This window comes from Neurospora tetrasperma (genome assembly GCF_000213175.1).
Source record: "Neurospora tetrasperma FGSC 2508 unplaced genomic scaffold NEUTE1scaffold_1, whole genome shotgun sequence".
Taxonomy (NCBI): domain Eukaryota; kingdom Fungi; phylum Ascomycota; class Sordariomycetes; order Sordariales; family Sordariaceae; genus Neurospora; species Neurospora tetrasperma.
The window spans coordinates 755,560-781,502 of NW_009799099.1; the positions used below are offsets into that span (position 1 = coordinate 755,560).

At 48.9% G+C, this 25,943-nt stretch overlaps 7 protein-coding genes across 7 annotated transcripts; 4 read left to right on the forward strand and 3 right to left on the reverse strand.

The window, feature by feature from the left end:
* Nucleotides 1-1,972: 1,972 nt before the first annotated feature.
* Nucleotides 1,973-4,513, forward strand: NEUTE1DRAFT_75157 (uncharacterized protein; the record flags this gene model as incomplete). Its single annotated transcript, XM_009849285.1, has 2 exons — nucleotides 1,973-2,481; nucleotides 2,537-4,513. 2 exons carry the CDS (start codon nucleotides 1,973-1,975, stop codon nucleotides 4,314-4,316), a joined length of 2,289 nt encoding a protein of 762 aa, XP_009847587.1.
* A 1,022-nt stretch (nucleotides 4,514-5,535) lies between these two features.
* NEUTE1DRAFT_115663 (uncharacterized protein) lies at nucleotides 5,536-5,840 on the reverse strand (the record flags this gene model as incomplete). The annotated part of the gene is made up of 1 exon (XM_009849286.1): nucleotides 5,536-5,840. The coding sequence occupies one exon, from the start codon at nucleotides 5,784-5,786 to the stop codon at nucleotides 5,592-5,594; it is 195 nt and encodes a 64-aa protein (XP_009847588.1).
* A 12-nt stretch (nucleotides 5,841-5,852) lies between these two features.
* On the reverse strand, nucleotides 5,853-9,097 carry NEUTE1DRAFT_143730 (uncharacterized protein; the record flags this gene model as incomplete). Its single annotated transcript, XM_009849287.1, has 3 exons — nucleotides 5,853-6,284; nucleotides 6,913-7,906; nucleotides 7,980-9,097. 3 exons carry the CDS (start codon nucleotides 9,095-9,097, stop codon nucleotides 5,853-5,855), a joined length of 2,544 nt encoding a protein of 847 aa, XP_009847589.1.
* Nucleotides 9,098-10,615: 1,518 nt separating this feature from the next.
* On the forward strand, nucleotides 10,616-12,370 carry NEUTE1DRAFT_75162 (uncharacterized protein; the record flags this gene model as incomplete). The annotated part of the gene is made up of 2 exons (XM_009849288.1): nucleotides 10,616-11,605; nucleotides 11,660-12,370. 2 exons carry the CDS (start codon nucleotides 10,616-10,618, stop codon nucleotides 12,017-12,019), a joined length of 1,350 nt encoding a protein of 449 aa, XP_009847590.1.
* A 1,310-nt stretch (nucleotides 12,371-13,680) lies between these two features.
* On the forward strand, nucleotides 13,681-15,242 carry NEUTE1DRAFT_56477 (Poly(A)+ RNA export protein; the record flags this gene model as incomplete). Its single annotated transcript, XM_009848926.1, has 3 exons — nucleotides 13,681-13,944; nucleotides 14,007-14,458; nucleotides 14,528-15,242. The coding sequence occupies 3 exons, from the start codon at nucleotides 13,681-13,683 to the stop codon at nucleotides 14,883-14,885; spliced, it is 1,074 nt and encodes a 357-aa protein (XP_009847228.1).
* A 1,770-nt stretch (nucleotides 15,243-17,012) lies between these two features.
* On the reverse strand, nucleotides 17,013-18,574 carry NEUTE1DRAFT_75166 (uncharacterized protein; the record flags this gene model as incomplete). Its single annotated transcript, XM_009849289.1, has 2 exons — nucleotides 17,013-17,951; nucleotides 18,236-18,574. 2 exons carry the CDS (start codon nucleotides 18,356-18,358, stop codon nucleotides 17,391-17,393), a joined length of 684 nt encoding a protein of 227 aa, XP_009847591.1.
* Nucleotides 18,575-19,098: 524 nt separating this feature from the next.
* Nucleotides 19,099-21,925, forward strand: NEUTE1DRAFT_106926 (uncharacterized protein; the record flags this gene model as incomplete). Its single annotated transcript, XM_009849290.1, has 10 exons — nucleotides 19,099-19,264; nucleotides 19,478-19,731; nucleotides 19,786-20,178; nucleotides 20,500-20,626; nucleotides 20,745-20,910; nucleotides 21,173-21,268; nucleotides 21,303-21,385; nucleotides 21,591-21,593; nucleotides 21,788-21,818; nucleotides 21,889-21,925. 10 exons carry the CDS (start codon nucleotides 19,099-19,101, stop codon nucleotides 21,923-21,925), a joined length of 1,356 nt encoding a protein of 451 aa, XP_009847592.1.
* Between the last annotated feature and the right edge of the window lie 4,018 nt (nucleotides 21,926-25,943).

The window sequence follows — 25,943 nt, forward strand, 5'->3', positions numbered from 1 at the left end:
GGGTCGGATCGTCAATGCCGCCCCATTGCCACGTTTGTTGTGCAGATTCCAACCACCGAAGACGGAGGCCATTGTAATCGACCAGACATTCATTGTAAATTGAAGATGGATGTTGAGTCATGGAGGTCGTATCAACACAACTTTTGTTTGCCGTGGGAGGAGAAAAATGTCGGTTGGAACGGACCCTTGCCGCCGAGTTCGCAGCCTCCAGCAAATTGGGTCCACATTGGCGCGCCCTTCAGTTTACCCCTGAAACTCCAACAGAAGAGTCATTATCATCACCATCAATTGCTCATGGCGTCACGACAGAGGGGTTGTTACAGGTACGTAAGATCAACAAGACTCACATAACACACAGATTGTCATTGATCTTTCCGACGTATTTAGTGTAAGATGCGGTGAAATGCAACGAATTGGTAGCTTGGAATTCCCATCACTCAAAAGTACGGAATTTGACCTCTTGACGTCAATTGGGCCGAGAGTAGCCGTAGATATGCGGTATCCTGAGGACCTTGCGAGGTTCAGATAAGATAAGAAATATTACTAAGAGGGAAGATTCCCGTTGTCTGGAGCGAGAGTCCGCCGATTGGTTCATTGCCTCGGAATTTCGCAGTGATGGTTTTGGGACCGGCGGTCGGGCTCGGCAGCAGCCATTCATTCAAGTTGAGAGCACCGGGGCTGAACGCGGCAGGGTCCATCGGCCGAGTCCATCGGTGAAGAAGCCCGCTTATCCCGTCCTGACATCCTCGGTCCAGGTCTCTTCGGCTCCTGAGCGGATCCGAATCAAAAAGGTCACTACACCCGGTCGGCTAACCTCCGTCACTCCGTCACTCCGTTTCTCCGTCCACTATCACTACCGCTGCCTACCGAGTCACTTGCCTTGCTTGTGGTTCAGTTGTACGGCAGAAGCGGCCGACATTACCTACATAGTTTGGGCACAACTGATCACGGCTGAGAACCACATGTTTCATCCATCTCACCGAAACACAGAAAGTCGGGTTTCATGTTTTTCTTCGACCGCACACTATCACCTCTAGTTCCTGTTTGCTCACGGCCTCTACGAGAATGCGTTCAACACGTGTACCAAATCGCTGCGCTCCGCTCACTCCGCCTTCGGTTGCTTAGCTGCTGCTGGCCGCGCCAATGAGTGCCTCGACTTGCTGTTGCTCGCACCACCAATGACACAATCTCTACAACTCCTGGCTCCATTCTGTACCACCAGAAACAAGTGTTGGATTTGTCTGGATTTGCTTGGATCTGCTTGCTGCTGCTTACTAGTGCTAGCTTGGCCGCATGAACTGCTGCCAACTGGCGCCCTTACCCATCACTCGGAAACAGAGAAACAGAAAGATCCATCGGGTACGCGCTCATTGCCTATCCATTGGTTGCCATCAGGAGACAACAGAGAGGAATGGCGTTCTGGATGTGTGTTTGTTGGCACAAAAAAGGCTGGGATGCCCATGATAGTCGAGGCCAATTCAGGGGCACACCAACCTCAAGTATTTACAGACTTTGTTGACTTTGCTTTTTTTCTTAGCAATCCGCTCTCCGGGCGCTTCACCCGGTATCCAGTACGTTCTGAGAGTCGACGACTACCTATGTCATCTATCTCATCCAGTGATGCCAAATGGCATACAGCCAGCACAAAAAGCGCGGCTGCACGCCGTGATTGGCTTCCCCGCGTACCATACAGTGCCATCCCAATGGCTCATCGCGATGTGAAGTCGTCCTAGTTTTGACCTAAACATGCCCGAGCCACTTTTTCAAAACCACTCAGGCCCTCTCCTTCTCGCAGGATTCTTTAGTCCATTCAGGGACCGCTCAGGTGATTGGATTTGCTGTCACCTTACGATATATACTTGCTGGCACAAAGCGCTTTAGCCGGCACCCCTCCTTTTTTGTATCCTACCCTAAACCAACGGATTCCTTATCGGTCACAAACAAAAAGACAGAAAAGGAACCATCAGTCACCATGTCCAAAGAGCCAAGAGAGTCAAGCAGGCATCGTCAGCCGCATAAAAGGGACTCGTTAACTTCCGTTCTCTCGTGGGCAGGGTTACAGCCAAGATCCAGCCCTACCAAGACACCCTCCACCTCATCTTCCGAGCCAGCACCCACCTCACCATCCCACCATGGCCTGTCAAGAGGCCGCAGGCACAGCTCCAGTACCGATGATAAAAAGAAGGCACGTAGACGCTCAATGGCTTTACGGAGATTCTCCATATCAGTCCCCGGTGCTGCCGCTGTCGACGAAGACAGTCTCACTAAGGCCAAGCTTAAAAAGACCCCTTCCTGGACGCTGGACAATAAGGCATCGGAATCTGCTCCCAGGACGACCACCAAGGCCGCATCAACAGACGCCATCAACAAAACAACAACATCCGCATCAACCAATTCGGACCAAAACACATCAGAAGTCAAAGAAGAAGCCTCTAACGGGGACCATTCCGAAGAAAAAGCTAGCAAAGAGAAGCTCCCAGGGTAAGTCCCTATCGTTATATGATATAAATGAGTGAGAGAATTATAATTGACGCAGCCATAGCCCACAGCAACAACAACCGTTGCCTCCCCCACCAAAGCCCAAGTCAATTCTTCGAGTCGCCAGTCCAGATGGGCGGAAACCACCACCACGCAAGATCCCTTGCTTTTCGACCACGCTTCCAGAGTATGACCCCAGGAAGCCCACAGCAGACCATGCCTGTCTCGTGCCTCTACCGGACTCCAGCATAACTTCCATTACCGGCTCGGTATCCTCTTCAGAATCATCCATCTGCAGGCCTGAGAGACACGGAACCGCCACCGTCCGATTTGCCACGGCAACGGTACACAGAGTTGAAGTAGGACCTGGACGTCGGTTCCTACCGGTGAAGCGCAAGAGCAAGAGCACAGTCACCTACATCTCCCGCTTTGACGACGAAAACTCTCTGAAGAAGAACCTCACCAGCCCGACGAAGCAGCGAAGGCATCGAGCGAACCAAGCAGCAATGGGGCGGTACTGGCAGAGAACGGAAGAAGAGGAAGCTCTAGAACGAGAAGAGGCGCGCAAGAGAGCAGAACAAGAAGCCGAACAGTACCGAGCCGAGCCCTCCAGTCACCCTGATCCGGATTTCATCAGCAAAAGCGGCACAACCCCACCCAGCCCGGAACTGGCGGCGACGGATGATAAGCTCGAGGAGATATATGTGGATGACGAGAAGCCGGAATCTGACAGCCCAAGGAAAGCGAGAAGAGATGCCTCTCCGGCTTCATACAGGTCATCAAGCCTCCATCTGGTGTTGCCTGCGCCCGAGCCTGACACAGGCTTCCCTTGTGACGACCTGACCCTGGAAGAGGAGCTGGAAGCACAGCAAGAGGATTACAAGACAGAGCTGGCACACATCGGTTTCAAGACTGAAGCAGCAGAAACCCGAGACTGGCCCTTGGCTGAACTCGAAGCTGAACCAGCTCACCAAGAAGTCCAGACATTGCTCGAGATCAAGACACCAAGGGGAATCGTCTTGTCACCGATCGCGGAAGAATTTGCCATTGACGACGAAGAGGAAGACAGCGAAAGCGGAGGTGAAAGCGATCACAAGCCCATGGAAACCACCAAGATCAACTCAAACTACCAGGAACCCGAGGAACACATACCGACAATGCCCCCAACACCTCCAAGACAGTCAACCGCCTTACTACTTTCAGTAGAACCCGAACAAACCACCGCCCACGAAGACTTCACGGATGACACGGACGACACCTCATCTCCAAGCTTACTCACCCCAGAGTCCCAAGACCACCAAAGCCAAGAAAAATGGTCCAGCCCCCGCCTCCGTTCCGTCATCTCTTCCAAGCGCCACAACACCCATACCTCTACCCACCACCTTCACGGGAAACATCATTCTCCCCCTTCACCCCCCGCCTCTCCACCCCTAGCAGCCACTAAACCCGCAACACCTCCCAAGAAACTACACCACCACCCCTCACCCAAACTCCCGGCATTCACTATCCCTATCCTCATCCCGAAAATCACCATTGGCGAGAAGGATGATAATCATAAACGTTCTTCGTCGTCATCGTGGGTACATAGAAGATCGTCGTCTTCGTCCACTTCGTCGTCGTCGTCGGCGGCGTCTGAAAAGGATAAGAGGAGTGGGTCTCCAATTGGAAGAAAGGGCAGTAGTAGTAGCGATAGGGACTCGAGTCCTGGGAGGAGTGGGAATCGGTTGCATTTATCGGGGCGGAGGAGGAAAAGTAGTGGGAGTGGAAGTGGGAGTGGGAGTGGTAGTCATCATGGGCATCAGGGGGTGCATACCTCTAAGCAGTCTATTGCTGTCTAGCCACATACATACACACTGGATAACCAGCTTACTTCTGGGGAATATGCTGAAATAGGAGGATGGATATCAGCAATAACCCTGAACCCAGGTTCGGTTCACACAAAACAGAAAGATGGACATCGAGGTCGCTCACATATCTGTCATGTCTTTTTTGTTTTCTGTTTCCTAAATTGTCAAAAACGAAAGAATGTAATGAGTAATGGTTTAAATTATTGAGCATCAAACTGGCATCATGGCATGGCATGGAATAGGTAGTATCCATCCATACATAACATAACATAGATAGAGAGCATCAAGGGACAAAACCAAAAAAACGCAAATACCGAGCGTAAATAGTATAGAATATCTGAAAGAGCATGTGAATCAACTATGACTGTGGTTCCAGGCAACAAGAAAAAAAAAAAAAAAAAAAGAGTCCCTTTCGGGTATCTACCCGGCACATACGGAATACCACATACGTCCCAAAAATTTCGGGGTTTCACTTCATATTCACCCACAATAGGTCATCATACCTGAAGAAGCAACACCGAAGGGGATATAAGCAAGTCCAACGCGCGGCTCGCTTTAGCTACATAGCTGGCTAGGTAGGAAAAGACCATTAACTACCAAACCGTGATCGGATGGATTTCTTCCATAATCTGAAAACATATCCGTTAGAGTCATTTAAGGATTCTTTTTTTTTTTTTTTTTTCCTTGAAAACCGATGTGTTTCCACTACGCTGAGACGCACAAGAAAAGAATGATGATAGGTACCTAAAAGTATAGTGTACTAACCGTAACGTGTACTTCGGGTCAAGTACTATAACTACAACTACCTACGTATTTGGTTGTGCAGGGTTGATAAGGTACTTAACTTACCCCAGCCTGTTAAGAATGTTAGATACAGATTGACGATGCGCAGTCTGGCAATTTTTGACAAGTCCTCCGAGTACAAGCGAACTGATATTCATGACGCGCCTTTCTTTCTCCTCTTTTTTTTCTTTTTGTCCTTCTTCTTTTGTTCTCTCTCCTTGTCGTCACTAATACCTAAACCTAGTTACATACATCGAGCCTTACATAGTAGAAAGTCTCCTAAATAGTCATAATATAACCCCTGTGCATGGTAAATAGTAAAGCAATCAATACTACCCTTTTGTCTTTCACAGGCTCCAGCAACACACAACGTCCTTCTAAATGCCATATAAACATTATAAGACTCAGAGTAAAGTGTCTGAATCGACTACGTAAGTAGTCCTAACTATGTAACTAACAGAATGGTATCTTGATCTTGATCTTCTAATGAAACTTGATGATGTTTCCTTCTTCGTTCGGCTTCCCATATTTGCCTTTATGACCCCGCCCACTTCTATCAACCCAGTATGTCCTTTGGTTGCGTGTCGTTGTATTTCCACGCCTCCTTGCTTTCCCTTTCACAGAAAAGATCATTAGAGAATCTTGGGACACACGATGGGTTAAATACCCCCACCCCATGGATGAACGAATCCTCCCCTATAGCGGTTGTTGACATGATCTCTGGGGAACGGCATTACTTGCTCCTTACTCCAGACTTCCCTGACTTCCACCACCACCACCACCACCACCACCAATACTCATATTCGAAACCTTTCTCCTCAGCGACCTAAAGCTCATGGAGCTCTTCCTAGCCAAACTCGGTGTTCTGCTCCCCTGGCTCGCCCAACTCGGTGACCTCAACGGAGGAGGACCAAGAGGACCAATAGGGCCAATAGGGCCAATAGGGCCAATAGGGCCAATGGGAATGGAGCCAAAAGGACTGCTCCTCGGGGTCGTTCCGGCCGTGATCATCCTCCGACAGGGAGGTGGTGGACTGGACCCGAGAACCTCGACAAGGCTCATCACCTCGGTTGCGCCTTCAGTATCGTCGTCGTCGTCGTTGTCGTCGTCGACAAGAACGAAGGTGTCGTCAAAAGGGTCGTCGTCATCATCAGAGACATTAGAAGGTTCATCCACCTAGGAGTACCTCTTGCTCTTGTGACTGCCTTTGCCGCTGCCGCTCTCGTTGTTGCTTTCCACGACCCTGTCTAGGGTTTTGGCTCGTTCTGCCAAGGAGGCGGTTTCCCTGTGTTTTGGAATCGGAATAAATTAGCTCGGTGTTCCACTTTGTATGGTTGGTCGTTCATTCGGGTCGTTGTTTCATGGCAGTTCGGTTGCGTTGTGTTGCATTTTGGACATGGATGGATGGCAAGGCCGCCCCTTTGGACCCCTTAAACGTCTTCGGCGTGTGTCCTTTTGGGTTTTTGGGTCCGTAGGTGAGACAGGCGGGTAGTAACAAATAAGTGTCACAGATAAGGATATAATGAAACCACACCACGACCTCTCGCGAAGCTAGTGTAAGCAAAAGAAAGTCCAAAAGCGTTGAAACACAATAGCCCCCGGTCCCCTGAATTTTTCTTTGCCCTGCCCAATACTTTTGCTTTCACACATAAGCCTGCCCAAAAAAGAAACATAATCATCACACTATCGCCCAAAAAAGGCAACATCACACATCAAACAACGTCAAAACAAACATCAACATCACAAACATCACGCATTGCACAAGAAACACTCACATCAAACCCCCCAAAACCACTCTCCCTACCGCTCCCACCTCCGCCCTCACCCCTGCTCGACTCTGCTCCTCAAACTCTTTGATGACTCCCTGAACAATAATCTTGCGGATCTTGGCGTCCGCCTTGGTGAACAACTCGGCCACCGTGCCGTTACACTCCCTGGGCGTGGGTACCAGTGATAGTAGCCTCGTATAAGTGTCGATTAAAACGTCACATAATGTCGCAAAAGTTTCGAAGAAGTCCGGATCGAATGGTAGATTAGGCGTTAGTAAGTGTGTGTACTCCTCCCCTGGAAGCAGCTCGGTTTGCTCGGCTGGCGAGAAGGATATGGGTGCTGGGGAATTGGCGGATGATGTTGTTGGCTGTGCGGTCTGACCCGAGGATGGGGCGCCAGCAATGGTGGACGCTGTTGTTGAGGGGGCGGTTGATGCTGCTGAGGTTGACGAGGGAATGCCGCTGCTGCTTGTTGATGTCGTCTTTTCTGTCGATGTTGAAGTGTTTCCCGCGCCCGAATTTGTAGTGGTGGTAGTGAGCATAGACTCGTCAAAAGTACCCGTGTGGGAGGGGACGGATTCAAGAGCGTAACCAAAGTCATTAGGATCGTTTCCGTTCGCTGTCGGTGGCGGGATGGGCATCGCTGGGGTGCTGGATCCGTTCACGGTGGTGTTACTACTGCCTCCTCCCATGCCAGTCGCACTACTTGATCGTCTTGTTTTGGCGCTGGGCGTAGCTCGTCGGAACATTTGCGGGATGCGGGCCCGTGATAGGGAACTGGCTGACGCTGTGCCATTTTCCGAGTGTAGCTGTTGGAAGGTTTCGAACTCAGCTAGGAGGTGGTTCAGACTTCGCAAAAAGTCGGTAGGGTTGTTGCAGACGAGATCAAGAACGGTGGGTAGGGAGAGACCCAAGAGAAGGTAGTTAATTGCTCTTCTGCCCAGCTTGGTGCTGTTAAAATAAGGCATCTTTTGTAGGTCGGGTTTGTCAAAGAGGATCGTGTTGAACCAGTAAATACGGCCTTCGTGACTGCGCAAAAGAAAAAGGAGACATGGTCAGCATATGATGTGGGCTCTTTGACGGCGTGAGTGGGGAGATGTACGCTTTCCGTAGATAATCCAAGGTCGATATCCTCTTGTTCGCCGTCTCTTGTATACGCGCGTGCACCTCGCCCAGCTCGCTTTGGGGCCCGGGAGCCACCATAGCGGGAGGCGCTAACTGTGTGGTGCTTGGCCCGAAGCCATTCACCGGCGTGGGCGTGCTGCGGCTCAACATCCTCGAGAAGTTGACGGTCTCGGTGGTGGCAGACGGCGGGGGGCGTACGGCGTCGGTCAGTCGCGAGGCGGCCAGCGCAATGCCGGGGACGGGCGGGATCGAGTTGGAGCTGAAGGAGCTGTGGCTGGTGGTGCCGACGGGTTGAAGGGACGGTTTTCGGGATCGACTCGTCACTGCTGCGGCTCCGCTGCCAGGGCCATTTCCCCCTGGGGCTCCGGATGTCGATAGGGATGAAGCGGCGCGGCGATGTCGGTGGATGAGGGATGAAAGGGACGACTTGCGACTGAATGAAGGCTGGCGATCGCGATTCTCGCGTTCTTGGGTGTTGGGATCTTTAGGGTCCTTGTGGAGGACCTTGTGCTGGCGGGGATCTGGTAGACTTGGACTGGGGGGGAGCGTCGAGCCAGCGGCGCTATTCCCGTTGGTGCTGGCGCTAGCCTGGCTAATGCTGGGCCTGGCGGATGTGATTGGCGAGTGCTGCACTGCACTGGGTGATGATGATGGAGGTGGTGGTATTAACGGCGGTAGTGGTGGTTGCCCCCGTGCATGTGCCTGTGCCTGAACGTGTCCCTGGCCCTGCACCCCTGACGGCGAGGGAGCTGGAATTGGAATTGGATTCCACTTGGCGTCTCCGCCAGCACCAGCAGCAGCAGCAGCAGCAGCAGCAGCAGCAGCAGCAGCAGTACCCGAACTGGTCCCCGGTCGCGGTCGCGATCTCCCAGACGACGGGCTATTATTCCAGGGAGATTTGGGCGATTTGCTGGGGACCGGGGGAGGAGCCTCTTTCCCAGCAGGAGGAGATGAAGGATCGATCATGTCGTTATCGCCATTGCCATTGTCATTGCCATTGCCATTGCCCTTGCCCTTGCCCCTTCTTGTTTTCCCTCCTTCTTCTCCTTCTTCCCCCCCAAAAAGAGGCAATGTCGTCGGACTGGTTCGCTGCATGTCTCACACGTTATTTTGCTGATATGCGACCTTAAAATGTCGAATATTGGCAATTGTCATTGACCTGTCAGCGCACCAGGGGCTCGAGGTTCCTCTCCGCTGCGCATCCCCGCAAGCTAAGGTATCCTCGGCAGGCCACATTCGATGCTGTGGATATCCAGAAAGACGACGTCGTTCGTTCACATGGGATACCTATTCGAGGTGTCGCAGGTTCTGAGAAGAGACAAGATATGATTGCCCGCAACCACGGGGTCCCAACTCGATATAAATTGCCTCGAAAAAAAAACAAAAAAATGCTATGACCATCAAAGACTGGGCCCAAGCTCTGACGACAACGACGACAAAACGGGAGTGCGACCTTTTCCTGTCCGTTTGTCCGCCTGATCGCAAATCAGCAGCCGCCAGCCGCAAAAGTCCGAGGAATGGGAGCAACGGAATCCCAGTTACCGCCCGTCAGAGACATTAATCGCCCGGCTGCTCGTGGCAATTCGATGAGAGCATTGGCCGGCAAACGAGAGATCTCCTGGGATTTTTAGACAGCCAAGCTGAGACTTTTCGTCCCAAGAAGCTCGTAATAAACATTGCCAGTGGCCTACAATTTGGTTGTTGAGAATTTGAAAAATAAACGTCTCTGGCGAGCTCTACGAGCCCAACAGTGGTGCCCTTTCCAGCGAGCTGAATGGAATGTAGAAGATTGACAACAAATGTTGGCAACTTGAACACTATGGTATGTAGGCCATGTGCAAGGAACAATGGAGAAATTGGACCCTGAAAAAGAGCCTCCAATAGTTCACCATTCAAAAGGGCAACCACAGCATGCTGAATGAGAGGAACCGATCGGGTCGCTGTTTGGGCCGCAGTTGTTGGGCGGGAAGGACGGAACAAGCGCCGTACAATTTAACCTGCAAACAACTGTTACTGAGAGACAAAAACAATGCGTTTCTTGACGCAACACTAAACTAACACGCCTATCCACGCACAATGACAGGATTGGTGAAATTAATAAACAGACCATGGTTTCCGTCATGTATATTCAACAACGTTGAGTTGAACATATGTCCCTAGACCGTCATAAAGTGTCACCATGTGGCCTCAACATTTTTTTGTCCATGAATAATAAGTGGGGGAGGGGCAGATTAGGAAGAGGGGGGCAACAAAAGGGGTAGGACTGATAGGGTATCATTGGTCTTATTCAGGTACCTACACTACTGATCAACACAGCTTCCTCGTGACAACGCCTTCTCTCCTTCATCACGTTTCAGCAACACTTTTTCTCTAATTGCTAATCACTGAACTTATTCCTTACGAGCTTCAGCCAACCGTTCTTGGATTAACTTTCATTTCTTGCAACCCTTCAAGTATCCCTTCTTGTACTAGGTACCACAAAACAGGATAACCTAGTTCAAGCCATCACAGCCCAACACCATCTCATAAACTACCGGTGTTTACACCCAACTCAAAAAGGACATTATTAACTCACCACATTCATCCCAAACCCAAATAATCCAAACACCAACAATGGCCCCCTCCGACCCCGTTAATCCCCCGGGTACCCCCGCCCCCTCCCTTCTCGAAGGCCGTCTCTGGGTCGACGGCTGCTTCGACTTCTTCCACCACGGCCACGCCGGCGCCGTCGTGCAGGCCCGCCAACTCGGCACCGAGCTGTACGTCGGCGTGCACTCGGACGAAGCCATCCTCGAGAACAAGGGGCCCACAGTCATGACGCTGCGCGAGCGTCTGCTCGCCACCGACGCCTGCCGGTGGGTGACCAAGTCGGTCGCCTATGCGCCCTACGTCACGCAGCTGGACTGGATCAGCCATTTCGGGTGCAAGTACGTGGTGCACGGGGACGACATCACGTCCGACAGCTCGGGCGAGGATTGCTACCGGTTTGTGAAGGCGGCGAATCGGTTCAAGGTGGTTAAGCGCACGCCGAGTATCAGCACCACGGATTTGGTGGGGAGGATGCTGTTGTGTACGCGGACGCATTTCATCAAGGATTTGGAAAAGATGTTGGAGGGGGAGGAAGGGAATGGCACGGCGGAGGAGGAGAAGAAGGTCGGGGAGGAGATGAAGGAGAGGATTAGGCTGTACGCGACGGACGAGACGGCCAAGAACCCTGGGGCGAATGTGTGGTTTTGGAAGGGGGAGGAGAAGAAGAAGAAGGATGAGGGCAAGGAGGAGAAGGGGGTGTTCAGGGAGTTGTTTGGGGGGATTGGACCCAAGCCGGGGCAGAGGGTTGTTTATGTGGATGGAGGGTTTGATTTGTTCTCGAGCGGACATATTGAGTTCCTGAGGCTGGTGACGCAGAAGGAGGAGGAGCTGGCGCGTCAGGAGGGGTGGTATTCGCAGCAGGCGATTGACGAGAGGAAAGGCAAGGGTGCGGATTACGGTCCGGCATTTGTGGTGGCTGGTGTTCATGATGACGAGGTCATCAACCGCGAAAAGGGCGTGAACTATCCCATCATGAACGTCTTTGAGCGTGGTCTCTGCGTTTTGCAGTGCAAGGTATGTTTTCATCAAACAGAGTCGTCAAGCGATTGATGCTGACATTCGCTACAGTACATCAACGCCGTCGTTTTCGGCGCTCCCTTCAAACCAACCAAGGGCTATCTCACTTCTCTTCCCTGGGGCACTCCTGATGCGGTCTACCACGGCCCGACCTCGTTCATGCCGCACACCGAAGACGTGTACGCGGTTCCCAAGGAGTTGGGCATCTACAAGGAGATTGGCCAACACGAGTACAAGGACGTGAATGCCGGCACCATCGTCCAGAGAATCATGAAGAGCAGAGATCTTTATGAGGCTCGCCAGAAGGCCAAGGGCATGAAGGCCGACATCGAGGCCGCCCACCGGGAGCGCGAGTTGCTGGAGGAGCAGCAGAGGCAGAAGGAGGAGGCCATCGCCGCGCAAAAGGAGTAGAGATGCCGTATGCGGTAAAACATACCAACAACACCATCCATCATCGGCATCTGGAGCAAGGGGAAATCTCGACAGCGGACTTGGATAGACCGAGTCACGGAGATGTAATACGATAGACGGCTTTCAGTAAGCCAGGGAATGCTTATGAGACACGAGCATCATAAACGGTGTCAACGAGGAGTGGACGAAGCTAGACTAGTACTACGTAATGATGGGAAGAAGGCTTGAATAATAATAAAAAAGCAAACGCTTGGAAAGTTCATCAGATCGTATTCAATAAGAGTCATCAAGGGTGATGCGCGAAGATTTACCCCGGCACCACTTCAGAGCTTGACTCTATTATTGTGTTTCTCATCACCTGAACTTGTGAAGCCCCCCAGATCGTAGCAGATGCTTTCACGTTTGTGCCAGCCAAGACAATGTGACATGATCGGATGAACGGGTTGGGGACTTCCCGCGAAGTCTAGAGTTTCAAAAGATGTCCATCCAAACCACGTCGCATGTCCAGGTTGGAACAAAACGAAGAAAGCAAAGATGGGAAAGAAATGGGTTGTTGTGAAGCAACCCCCCTCGCACCAAGAATAAGCCCCGTCGAGTAACTTCGCCCCGGCTTCCCCGAAGAGAAACAAGAGCGAGCAATCGCATATCTGTGGTATCATGACGAAACCTCTCGAGCCACCGTCAAAACGCCCCAAGTCCGGACCACCCAAGCGGCTGAACCCGCCATCGACCCCAGCTCCCCAGATCAGGCATCAAACTCGTCACCCGAGGCGCGGACTCATATCTTCGTCCATGTGGTCCCCGAGCTCGGAAAGCGACACCCTCCCCGGAGAAGCAGACGAGGCCGACTTTGGTGTGACGGGCAGGGCTGGGCAAGACAGACGAGGAACTGGGCGGCCGAGATCAGCCGCAGTGCTTCTATGGCGGCGCGTTTCCGCAATCCGTTCGCAAGCGAACGAATGTCCGGGGACTTTCTCCCAAAGCTCGAGGAAATGAAAGAAGCGCGCAAAAAAAGCGTGATCTCTCCGTGTGGAAGCTTCGAATAGCGATTTGTCGGACGAGGGGGAGTTGCTTGGAGAGGAGAAGAAAAGGGAAAAGTGTGGTTTGCGGTCCCGAAATTTTCTTAAAAATGGCACTCGCGGCGGGGGTGGGTCTTTGTGGTTCAAGGTGGAGCTGAGTGTCCAATCAGCAGTGAGGACTGGTCGATGAGCGAATGATGTTGCTGAGCCACGGTGCAGTGTGAACCTAGTGACTGGTCACTGCACACCACCAAAGGCAGCAGCGCCAGGCAACCTAACGGCAGGCAACGGCAGGCAACTTGGAGTCGGGTTGCAGCCTCTCTCCAAACTTTCTGCCGGCTGGCGTGTGTGCATCCATCCATCCATCCCACTATCAAAGCGCGACCCAACCCGCGACTTGGATTCCATCATACCTCAGCCAGCAGCAATACCTGTCGCTGCTGCTTAGTAGTCTTAACGAACCGTCTTTCGAAGCGGTTCTACTTCAACAACCGATACATAAGAAGCTGCTTTGCACCATTGCACAGCTTCAGAACCTGTAGCAACAGACGAACGGCTTTTTATCACGACCACAACATACGATACGCGCGACAGCTCTAAACTGCCCAGCTCGAGTCTCACGACTCCCAGCACAAGCCAAACATGGCTGGTCTTTTCGGTTCCGCCGCCGCATCCGCGAGCAACACCCTCGGCGATCTCAAGCAGGATGTCGAGCTCGGCCAACCCCCCGAGGACAGCATCAGCGACCTTGCCTTCAACCCCAATCCCGCCGATCAGAAGGACTTCCTCGCCGTAGCCAGCTGGGACAAGAAGACACGCATTTACGAGATCTTGAGTAATGGTCAAGGTCAGGGACAGGCCATGATTGAGCATGATGCCCCCGTTTTCTCTTGCGATTTCTTCAAGGTATGTTTGCCTCGGTTGGCTTGGTAGCCCGACAAAACACTGACATGCACCCCTCCCAACAGGACGGCACAAAGGTCATCTCCGCCGGCGCCGACAAGGCCGCCAAGGTTCTCGATTTGGCCACCGGTCAGTCGATGCAGGTCGCTGCCCACGATATGCCCATTAAGTGCGTTCGCTACTTCGAGGCCAATGGCACGCCCATGGCGGTGACAGGTGGCTGGGACAAGCAGATCAAGTACTGGGATTTCCGCTCCGCGAATCCGGCCGCCACGGTGCAGGCCCAGGAGCGCGTTTATACCATGGATGTGCGCGACAACTTGCTCGTGGTCGGAACCGCTGATCGCTATATCAACGTGATCAACCTGAAGGACCCCGGCAAGTTCTACAAGACAATGCAGAGCCCTCTCAAATGGCAGACTCGCGTGGTCAGCTGCTTCAACGATTCCCAGGGCTTTGCTATCGGCTCGATCGAGGGTAGATGCGCCATTCAATATGTGGAGGACAAGGATTCTGCGTACGTCTTCACCTCCCCCTTTACTATCCCATCTGCCGAACACGCCGACTAACGAACTTCTTATTCCAGCTCCAACTTCTCTTTCAAGTGCCACCGCGACCCCGCCCAAGGCAACACCACGGCCGTCCACGCTGTCAACGACATCTCCTTCCACCCTCAACACGGCACCTTCAGCACAGCCGGTAGCGACGGCACCTTCCACTTCTGGGACAAGGACGCCAAGCACCGTCTCAAGGGTTACCCCAACGTCGGCGGCAGCATCACCTCGACAACGTTCAACAAGACCGGCAGCATCTTTGCCTACGCCATTAGTTATGACTGGAGCAAGGGGTACCAAGGCAACTCGCCCACGTACCCGACCAAGGTCATGCTTCACCCAGTACAGCAGGACGAGTGCAAGCCCCGTCCGAGCGTTAAGAAGAGGTAGGGGCATAACTTGACGACGACGAACGGGGATAGAAGAAAATGGAAAATGCATGTAAGACGCACAAGGAGCTACGAAGAGTGATGTGGAAAGTTGGCTATCCGGAGTATCTGGATAAGGAAAAGTTGCATTCCTTCCAGACCAGGGACCAAAATACAAAACGACAAAGCATGGAGGAGGTCATGTTATAGTAGTATGGAAACGGCCGAAGAGACGGTACGAAAGTGATGGATGACAAGAATCAACGATACCAGAGGTCTGCACGGCAAGAACGAAAGGAAGAGGAAGCAAGCAGCAGCGCGACTTCTTTTATGAATTTGGTAGTTTAGGCAGTTAGGTTAATCAATGGGTTTCAAGTGTAACGAGTAGGGATTGACTGAGCTATATTTCAGGTCCGTAATCATATCTTCCATTCTTCCATCTCGTGTTTGATGACGGACTGACTATAGACGAGTGTCCATCAAGGTAGCAATTTGATGGGAATTTGACGTAACAAAACACCAGAAACGAATATAGAGACTCTCTGACTAACGAGCTATGTTCGTTGACCTTTGTATCTTTCACCGAGAACCTTAAAGCTGGTAAGTAGTGTATCAAGCTCGTTCAAGCCACCATGTCTTCATAGTCACTGGGGACTGACTCTTCACTCGACCATGACGATTCAGTTATTGCCATAGATAAGTTCGCTCCTGTTACTTATATTCCTCTTCTTTTTTCTCATTTGTTAAGAGTTCATGAAAAGCACCGAGCTTCGTTCGATTCCCCAAGTCCCCACGGACAGTTCAGCCTGTCCCGTCGGTTCATGATAAATAAACAGATTGACCTTCGATGACATCATTGACATCACCAGACACTCAGACCCCCTATCAACAACCAATGTTCTAGTTGATTGTCCCCTCGTGTTTCGTTGTGTTCCATTGTGTTTAATACGAAACTGGGCTCTCGAATCATGAAATAAGAAGCAAAAGCCACATACGACAGTGAGGAGTGTTCTAGAACATACCTCTACCTCTACCTCTACCTCTACCTCTACCTCTACCTCTACCTCTACCTCTACCTCTACCTCTACCTCTAGTGTACCTAACTTAACTTAATCTAACCTAACCTGACCCTTGTTTCCAGGTAGTGGTGTACCTCTCCTACCTCTCCTGCCTTTCCCTCTCTTGTACACTACCTACATAAGCTTCTATCCGATCCTCGAAATCACAAATTGGTATTGCGATTAACGACTGGACTTGGAATTGACTACAGTATCACACCTACTTAATTCCCCAGCGTTTACTACATATATCCTATTACAAGGATGAAGCTAAGAGCACCTATATCGAGTGGCATTGCAATCACTATACACTCACTATGTACTATACCTACCTAGAGCATGAACCACACTGCACACACTGCACAAGCTGCGACGCGCACAAACTCTCCCCTCCCGTTAAGACTTTGTAACAGCCACCTAACATCGGAATCGGCACTCCCAAATCGTAACCGGAACCCCGGCCCCGTCCATGAAAGCTCCCACCAATTCAGTTCCCCGACGAGGCTTGACTTAACGAGCGGCATGTTCAAAGTTGACGTAGGCGTTGAATGTGCGGTACGTAGCCTAGGTAGTCTGGACCTCTTTGCGAGGCTTTGGGGTCTGGTAGATACCAGGTAAGTAGGTAAGTAAGTAGGTAAGTTTAGTAGGTAAGCATGTGACTTGATCATGTGAACAGGCAAAGCGAGCATGTGATCTCGGCATGTATGTATGTACATACATACATACCGGACTCGGAGATTGTGGAGATCTGACAGGAGACAGGAGACAGGAGACCCTGGAGGTTGATGTCGTGCATTTGAACATTTCGGTATTTAGTTGCTTGTTGGTTCTGGTGTAAGGGGGGGTGGGTCTACTTAATACATGTGGGTTGCCAGGAACGGGTTTATAAAGATGGTTAGAATGAGGGTATTTGGAAGCTTATCGTCGAAACTTGTGAATATACCAAGATTACATGTTAGCAACAAAGACGGTGTTAACGGTGTGACGGAAATGCATGTGAATGACATCGGACTGGAATCATGATAGATAAATACCATAATCGAGAAAAACATGCGCAAGTATCACTGTCCGTCACGGACGTAAAAACATGTGAAAAATTGTTAAGTGATGATGAATTTCGAGGCTCTAGCCTTTCTCAATTTCGTTATCGAGTCAGCGAGCCCACGAGTGATTCGCTCGTAGGGTAGTAGGTAATGACTATCCAAAAGACAGACAAGACTACTGAGACGTTGTCGCCAGTCTTCCACATATCGTAATAAGGAAAGAAAACAGTAAGAAAACAAGCAAAGGACCCAAAACACCTGCTCCGCCCAAAACCAAACAACAAGAGACCCAGTCGTGTACATAGAGGTACTCATATGCAAAAAAAGGAAACCCATGACCATGTGTCAAACCCATTACCGCTCGCTCCAGTGATCAAAAACTCAATGAAATGTTCTCGCGTTTAGTGGAGAGCGAGAGAGAGAACATCAAGCTTTAGAGCCACCTTTAGCACGAGCGCCAAACACATCCTCCACCATACCACTCCACAGATCCCTAATCATACCCTGGCTACCAGCCTGCTCCTCTTGCGCCTTAGCCTCGTCGCGCGCAATGTCACGGACAAAGCCAAGGCTGACCCAGTCAGCACCAGTCCAGTTGTCCAAATCGACAACCTCCTGGCTGAGCGAGGCGGGGAGCACCTGGCCGGGCTTGTTGGCGACGACGGCGACAGCGGGCTTGCTGGCCATCAGGTCGGCGTCACCCTCAGAGGCCATCTCGCCGCGCTGCTCGGGTTTTAGCTCGTCAAAGAGCGGCATGCGCTGTACCGTGGGGGGAGGAGGGGTCTTGTTGTCTGGGAGCAGGGGGACGCGGATGGTGTCAAAGTAGGTGGGGTGGAAAGCAGAGGCATGGCTGGATTCTATGGCGGCAAGGTTGGGAAGGACGACGGCGTCGATGCCGTTGGCGAAGAAGGAGGGGTTGATGGAGGCGTTGGTAGGGGCCGAGGTACGGAAGCCTTGCATCAGGGGAACCTTGCGAGGAGTGCGGGCCTGGTGTGATTTGTTAGTGTCATGGTTATTCACATTGAGTTTGGTGGTGTGGACGGAAGTGAACGGGACGTTTGTGAGAGAGCATTTCCCGAATTGGGTGATTACGCTGCAAGGACGGGAAGATGATAGGAGATAATGGTTCGATTATCTGATAGGTGCCGTGTGGTGAGGGAAGTCCGCAATTGGAGACCATGGTCCAAGGAAATGTGGCAGTGTCATGTAAATGGAGGGGCAGAGGTGGAAAAGGAGCAATGAGGAGAGAAACAAAGGGGGAGGGAACTTACATCAAGACTCTCAGTCCTGCTGACGTTGCTGGTGGCATTGAGGATAAAGCTAGGCTTGGCAACAGCAGGAGATGTGCTCAAAGACCTGGTGAGTTTTGTGACGGGAGCCGCGATTCTCGACATGATTGATGTTGTTGTTGTGGTTGGTTGGTTGTGTGGTGTTGATATGTATTACACAGTATGAATGATTTCCCGATTCGGAAAGCTGTGTCGAGTGCTTCACCGGATGGCTATTTGATGTCGAAGAGGTGCGAGGATTGAGAGTATGAAAGGACAGAGACAGAAGATGAGTCGAGAGGAGAGAGATGGCTGGTATTTGAGTTCAGAGTTGAACAAGGGAGCTGACGAGATGTTGAGGATGTTGGGGACTGAAGCTGGGGGAGAGAAGCAGTCGATATAAGTCGAGGCCGGGAACGGACCTCCGGGACCCTCACTCGAGAGATCTGGGCAGACCAAAGCCAATCTGAGGAGAACACTCACTGACAGGGGGGGAGGGGGGTACAAAAGATGTCAAGAAAGAAAGGAGGGGACAGGGAAGCTTGGAGTTGGCGGCATGCATGATTGCAGCAATGAGGATTCGACTTTGATCTGCGTGAAGAGTTGACTCGTGCGTTGCTGTTGGAGACGACTGCCGCCGCTCGACAACAAACCGGCACATCGCTCTTGCATCCCCATACTACATATGGTACAGCTCGCCATACAGGTCCAATGCCACCCCCTCCTGCGATTAGGTGCACCTGTGGCGATTGATTGACTGTCCCATCACTCCCAAGTCCCAAAAGTCCCCAGACTACGGACCCCTCTTTCTTATGTAAGTGATGGTCGGAGGCCTGGGGACGAGAACATGGTGTTTGATTGGCACCATGTCTGCACTAGACATGGCGACGTTGGAGGTTGCCAGGGTTACAATGTTTATCATGGCCTTGATCGTCCGTTTTGGTGTTTTTAGTCCCAGCATCTCGCAGCATCCCGAGATGGAATGGGCAGAGGACCGAAAGGTCCAAGCTAGGGGGGGGAGGGGGGTCCGCTGTATGAGCCGATGACGACGTAGATGCGAGTGCGCAATCCCGAGTATTCTCGAGCGTCAAACAGCCCATGGCTGCAGCTTTGTGTTCCCGCGGCCTTCCATTTCTCCTCTGCCCCGAGTTTCACAGGTTTGACTGACCCGGATCGCCACCATTTCGGGCATCCGGATACCTAGCAGTGACTAACACGCACAATGACTACTTACCAAAGCCCCAGGTTTTGGAGCCGGTGAGATGGTCGTCTTGGGGAGTGTTGCACTGGAGTGTTTGTGGAGTTCGCACCAAGCATCCCGAACCCACCCTCTCCTCGTACGGCCACGACCTGACGGAACAGCCCCAGCACCACTACAGGGAGGAGGGGGGTTCGTGAGTTGCCTTCCAACCAAGTCACAAGATCTCAACGACTTGATCCAGATGCCAGATTCGCACTTGCCTGCCAGTTGCCTTACCGAGCTTGGCGGGCTGTCTGCCGTGTGTTCCTGAGACAGTGGGGAAGTCTGGCGGGGAAAATGCGACCCTGAACAGCTAGGAAGCTTTGACAGGGGGTGGCCCAGCTGCTCAACAAGAGTGAGGAAGCTTGGGCCATCAAGGTTCCGCTTCCCTTCTGGCAACGCACAGCACCCCGCGAGGCGGTCAGTCCGTTGTCGGTCTTCCATGGTGAGTGAGGCTTCGCTCAATTCCACTTTCTCCTACAACACGTCGCCCCCCCGCGGGCCCGACACAGCGCCCTTCCAAGACCACAAGCGAAAGCAAAGTAATCCAACACCAGAGCTGTCCAGACCATTGGCTACCAGCACCAGGCTTGATCCGGCTAGCTGGTCAACAACTTTTGACAGCACGTGGGCAATCCGTGAATCGCATCTCATCTGTCAGTCTGTCACTGGTGCGCTTGGTGCGCTAGGTACGGACAGTGACTGGGTACGTCACAGTTCACGGATGGCCCGGCTGATGTATATTCGACGGATGGGGGGTTTTCTCCATGTCCTGCGTGCGTGTCTCGAGGCGGTAAGCTTGTGCAGCAGTTGAGTCAGTCTTCTTTCTTTCTGACAGTCATGTTTCCGGGGGCTGGAGAGGTGGATGGATGGTCGTGTGCTGGAGACAGACCAGTTCCAGTTGGGACAAGCGAGCTGCTTGCCGATCTTTGCTGTTCGTCTTGGACACTGGGGATACCCTCACTTCAGAGTCATGGCCTCAATCAGACACAAGATCTTGTGATCTCAATATTACAAATCTTGCCAGAACCCAGACGTATTTCAAATAAACTTTGTGGTTCAATCTGATACCGCAGGGTCATCGACTTGCCTATCAGAGAGAGAGGTAGGCCAGTCGAAGCCTCATGGAATCAACCTTATTCTGTTCCATGCAGGTAAGCCCTGCGTCCAAGATCACGAAATCCTCATCACCTGGGAATCAGCCACTTGTTGCCTCCCGAATATCAATCCTAACTCTGATTTGTCACGGTGTTTTTGAAACTTTCCTGAAAGTCGTTTGCTGCTTTCGGCCCTTTGCCCAGCCTGCGCCGTGTAAGCTGGACGCCAGGGCATTTCTGATCCCGGCGCCCTTTACCAATCAATCTTTATCAGCCACTCACATATCAGGAACTGTGTACGCACATCACAGCCTCGCTTCGGACCGCACCTTGTCTAAGACGTACGTTCGAAAAGGGATAGACTTCGCATCCTCAACAATACGACCTTTCTGGGGTTGTCTGCCGCTGAGAGACGGTTCAACACTAGGCCACGGCCGTCCGCGGAACTTTCGACTCGCCCCTCTATATGTGCCCTCCGGGCTTCTTCCACTACGATAAGGACACCAGCCACGTTGTTGCTACCTTTTTGGACAGTGACCTTGCTCAAAGGACACAAACTAACACAAAGGGAAAGAAGATTAGGCGCATAATAATTAGTGCCAGGTTATTGATGGCCAGGCGTCAGAAAAGCCATCTCCTCCCAAGAAAGCGCCATTCACGACTGAGGATGCCCTCCCCCTCATTATTATCATCTGTGGGGTATGTAGCTGTCGACCTGTCACTTCTTTGACAGTTCCACTTACGCTACAACCACATCGGTCCTTGCCGTGATTCCAAAACAATGCAACAAGGGACCACCGGCACTTGATGACGAATGTGTGGTATACTTGGGGGCTGGGCGAAGTGGGACCTTTTGTCAACCCCCTCTCATAAAAGAGGGGGAAAAAAAAAAATAGGACAAACTTTTATTATAGGACAAGCCACGTAGTAATCTACTAATGAAATAACCCATCCCTATAGTAAATTACTACATTATATATTAATACAATATTGTTAAGAACCTAATATATTACCCAATTAGATAGTAAGTAAATAAGAGACTAGGTTTCAGTCTTTTCTATCATTTTCTAGCGCTAGTGCAAGTGCTGGTGCGGGTGTAACCTCCTACACAACCGCTTCCCGCCTTAACAGCGTACTCTTTATACGTATAGCCTCCTTTTGTACCTATATACGGGGTCTTATAGTACTTTTAACGAACTTTATAACCTTCTAATATAGTATTAACTCTAGAGCTTTTAATCGTAATAAGGTAAATAAGAGGGTAGGAGCTAGTATTAAAGTAGCTAGTATTAATAATCTAATTTGTATGGGAGGTTTAGGTGTAGCGGGTGGGTTAAAGAGACAGCGGTTAATTAGAGGGAGGAGTATTAGTAAATCCTCCTCCTCCTTCTCCTTGTTATTATCCCTATCGTAGACTTTTTTAAATATAGCCTCGTCCTTATCATTATCGTTATTAATAAGGGTAGTCTCATCTTCGAATATTTTATTAATTATCTATATATCAAAACGAGTAATAACTTAAGAAGCTGTTTTAATAATTAAAGGGCGAAGGTATAAGGGTAAGGAGGGGAACTCTAACAAGCAAATATTAGAAGGATTATTATTTAAAATAAACTCAATAGAATTATTAAATAATAAATTAAATAAGTTACCTTATACTCTTTTATAAGACTCTAGCACTAATATGCTATATGTATTACGTATATACAGTCCCCCCCCTTCCTCCTCCTCGTCTAGCGTATTGAATATATCCTCCTTATAAAATAGTATATACTCTTCTTTTAACTACTCCTTCTTCCAATTATTAAGGTAAACCTTCTACATAACCTTACCCTTACCATTAATAAGATTATTAACCTATTACTCGTATAACTACTTCTAAATCTTCTTATTCTCTAATCTAATGGCTAATATTTACCTTCTTATATTAATAGCCTACTCTTTCTATACCCGCTCTATGGCTCTCTAATTAAATTCTTCCTTCGAAAGGGAGAGAAACTCGCCCTCTTGTAGTACTTTATATACCCATCTCCTTATTTTACAATCTAAAATAGCAGCCTTCTCCCTATCTTATCGGTTATATTCTTAAATAGTATTATATATTAATAGTCCCTTATAAACAACGGTCTTAATGGTAGAATAACGTTAATATATTAGCAAATTAAAAGTATAATAGTATTTATCTTTAATATAAATAATAACTTTCGCTACCTTAGCAAAGCGGTCTTCGCTAAAGAATATCGAAGGGAGTGCGGAGTTGGATTACTTTGGCTATTTTACCTAGATTTAAAGCAGAACTTGTATCCTATTAATTAACTACATCCTAATATCCGAGAATCTGTTGAAAATATTATACGCGATTATACTATTATTGAGAATACTCTAAAAGACCGGAGGCAATATAGTTAATTAATTAGCGAGATAGGAGGAACGGGCGGTAGTAATTTAAATCTAACTTACCTTCAATTCTCTAACAAAAGTAATATAAATAAAGCTATACTCGTTTTATTAAATAAATTACTTTAAAACCTTCTAGTAATAGGATTTAAATAAAGAGAATACTCCAATGTTAAATAATTGTATTAAATATATTAAATAAGGAGGCAAGCCCATTAAAATAATATTGAAGGCATCGGTATACTCTTTAATATCTATATTGCAATAACTACTAAACCTATTAATAATTAGAATACAGTAGACTAATTTATACAACTTCCTTAATCCTACTCTATATACTAAATTTAGGATTTTCTAACTAAATACATTATAACTATACTAATTACACCCAAACTACTTAGTAAAAGAAAACTCTTCTTTTCCTAGCTTATAGCTGTCCTCTTCTCTTAACTGTATAAAAGTTGGTAATAGGTAGAAGGAGTAGTAATTAAAGTACTTTAATTAGTCTAAGGTAAATTCTACGTTCGAAAAGCCAATTAGTAATTTAGTAAATCTAACCCTCTTATTTAGATTATTAATAAAGAAATCTTCTATTAAGTTAGTTTTAAATATTATATATACTAGTACTGCGTACCCTGCCGTACTTATTCCTACTATAAGGGTAATAAACTTATAATTAATAATATTATTAATTTCTAACTTTTACTTTACCAACTCTCTTAATATAATTACCCTTACTCGCCTACCCACTACATAGTTGAATTTTACCCCCATCTCGTTACAATTTTAGATATCGCCTCTTTCAACTCCGTACTTCTTAATAATAGTTTTGTACTCATCGAACTATTTATTAATAAACTCCTTATTCAACTCCTAGAATTATTATTTAATATTAACTGTACGGTAAGTAGAGGTTTTAAACTTTAAATAGTCTTTAAGGAAGTTAATTAACTACATTATATTATAAATTTCTAAAACCCCCTGCAACAAACGTAATTAATTTACCGCCGCAATAACCATTTAGTATAGCGTTAGGAACCGTCTCTAAAAATAAAATATTATATACGATATAATAGTATCCTCCTTTATCTCAATTAATATATAGAGTCGCCCGACCAGCCGTAATAAGATAATTGGTTTAGTAGTCTCAATTAACAATTTAATATAATAAGTAATAGAGGTACGCGACTCTCCTGTAATGGCAGCGATCTCTCTAATAATCAGCGGCTTGTACGATAACTTCAATTGTTCGAAATGTTTACGGGCATCGAAATATATACGGGCGCCTCTATACCCAGCGGGCGCCTCCCCCAACTCCTCAAAATGCTTATCAAAATTTATAGGCACTATAATACGAGTAAAATTAACGACTTATCTATTAATCTATAAATATATAAATTACTCACTTTTTTATAGATTTACAGTAAAAACGACGAAAGAACAATATATTGCAATGCGTTGTATTGCGAAATGCGGCCCGGTTTTACAATACAAATAAGCGATTTTGTAGGGCATTAATAGGAGATTTAATATAGTACCGATCGGCTTTGTCCCAGAATAAAAGTTTGTCCTACTAATTTTTTCCCCCCTCTTTAATGAAGAGGGGGGAAGAAAAGGACCCACACCAGGCCGCCCTCCAACCCCCAAGTACATACAATGTCATGGGCTGCCGCTGTATTCACGTTCGGGATTGGAATCGTCCACTCGAACGTCGACGAGACATTGTGAGATCATAACAGATTTTTTTTTTTTTTCATATTGACATCGAAGGTAGACCTCATCCTAACTAACATATCACATTGGACACAGCACAATGATGGTTAGTCTCCATGGCGAAACCTCCCTTTGACGAAAAAAAAAAAAACAATAAAAAAAACAAAATAAAATGAACACCTAATCGGAGGTAACCCCTCGATCGTTGGGCAAAAAACCCGAGCATCAACATATAGAACTCTACGCGAACGCTAAATACGACACCAAGTAGACTGGCTATCCCATCAACATCATATTTGACGCTGGAGGACCATACTGACAAACCCGCCTATCAATCCACCATACCAGCTTTCTCTCACAACGAGGTACACTCACTCTTAGTTAGCATCTTGCTTAATCCTCTACGGAATAGACAGAACTGCTTCGCTATCTTCCATGACTCACTCGCTTGACGACTCGGCGATTTATCATAGTGTTTCCCAAATAATATTATCTACCCAACGTTCATCATCTCGACAACGGTACCTTTATAAAACCAATCCGTCATTCTTCCATTCTTGTGCGACATTATACACACACACATCATCATACTCCATATATACACGTTCCAACGCCTCTGATGTAGATGTACCATATAAATCGGGGGTTAATCATCAACTTTCAGGGAAATCAGGCAGAATAATCTGCCAGTATACTGCCCGAAAATGTGCAATTTATGTCCTCCACAATACGTGGATGAGACATGCTACTACCCCGAAGTACTTACTGCATATTCAAATTCTCTGATGCCCTCCCTGCCCCTTTCCAACCTTTCAAGTTCTTTTCGAGAAGCGCTGGACTGGAGAGGGGTGGAGACATTCGAAATCGCTGCCGTCTTGTGCATACCTACAGTTTCTGTCTGGTGGGCATGAATGTTGCCGCAGTACCCTTTCTTACAGACTACTCTACCTATGCCTGATTTCCCTGAAACCAAATTAAAAATCAACCCCCCCGCGAGTTTACCTATACAGTAATTAAGATCCTACCTGACTGAACTGCACCAAACGCCTATATACCCATCGCATCATCACCGCCTCTTCACCTATAAGTTTCCTTCTCCCCCCACCCAACCTCCTCCGGAAGGCCCGGAAGGCCATCCCAGACGCGGACATACAGGTGACAATTATGCGATTCTCCATCATGGCTACCAAACACCGCTCTTTGTTTTGCTTCATATACTAACAAAAAAAATGGAAAGAAGGTAAGAAACAACAGTGTCAAGTGA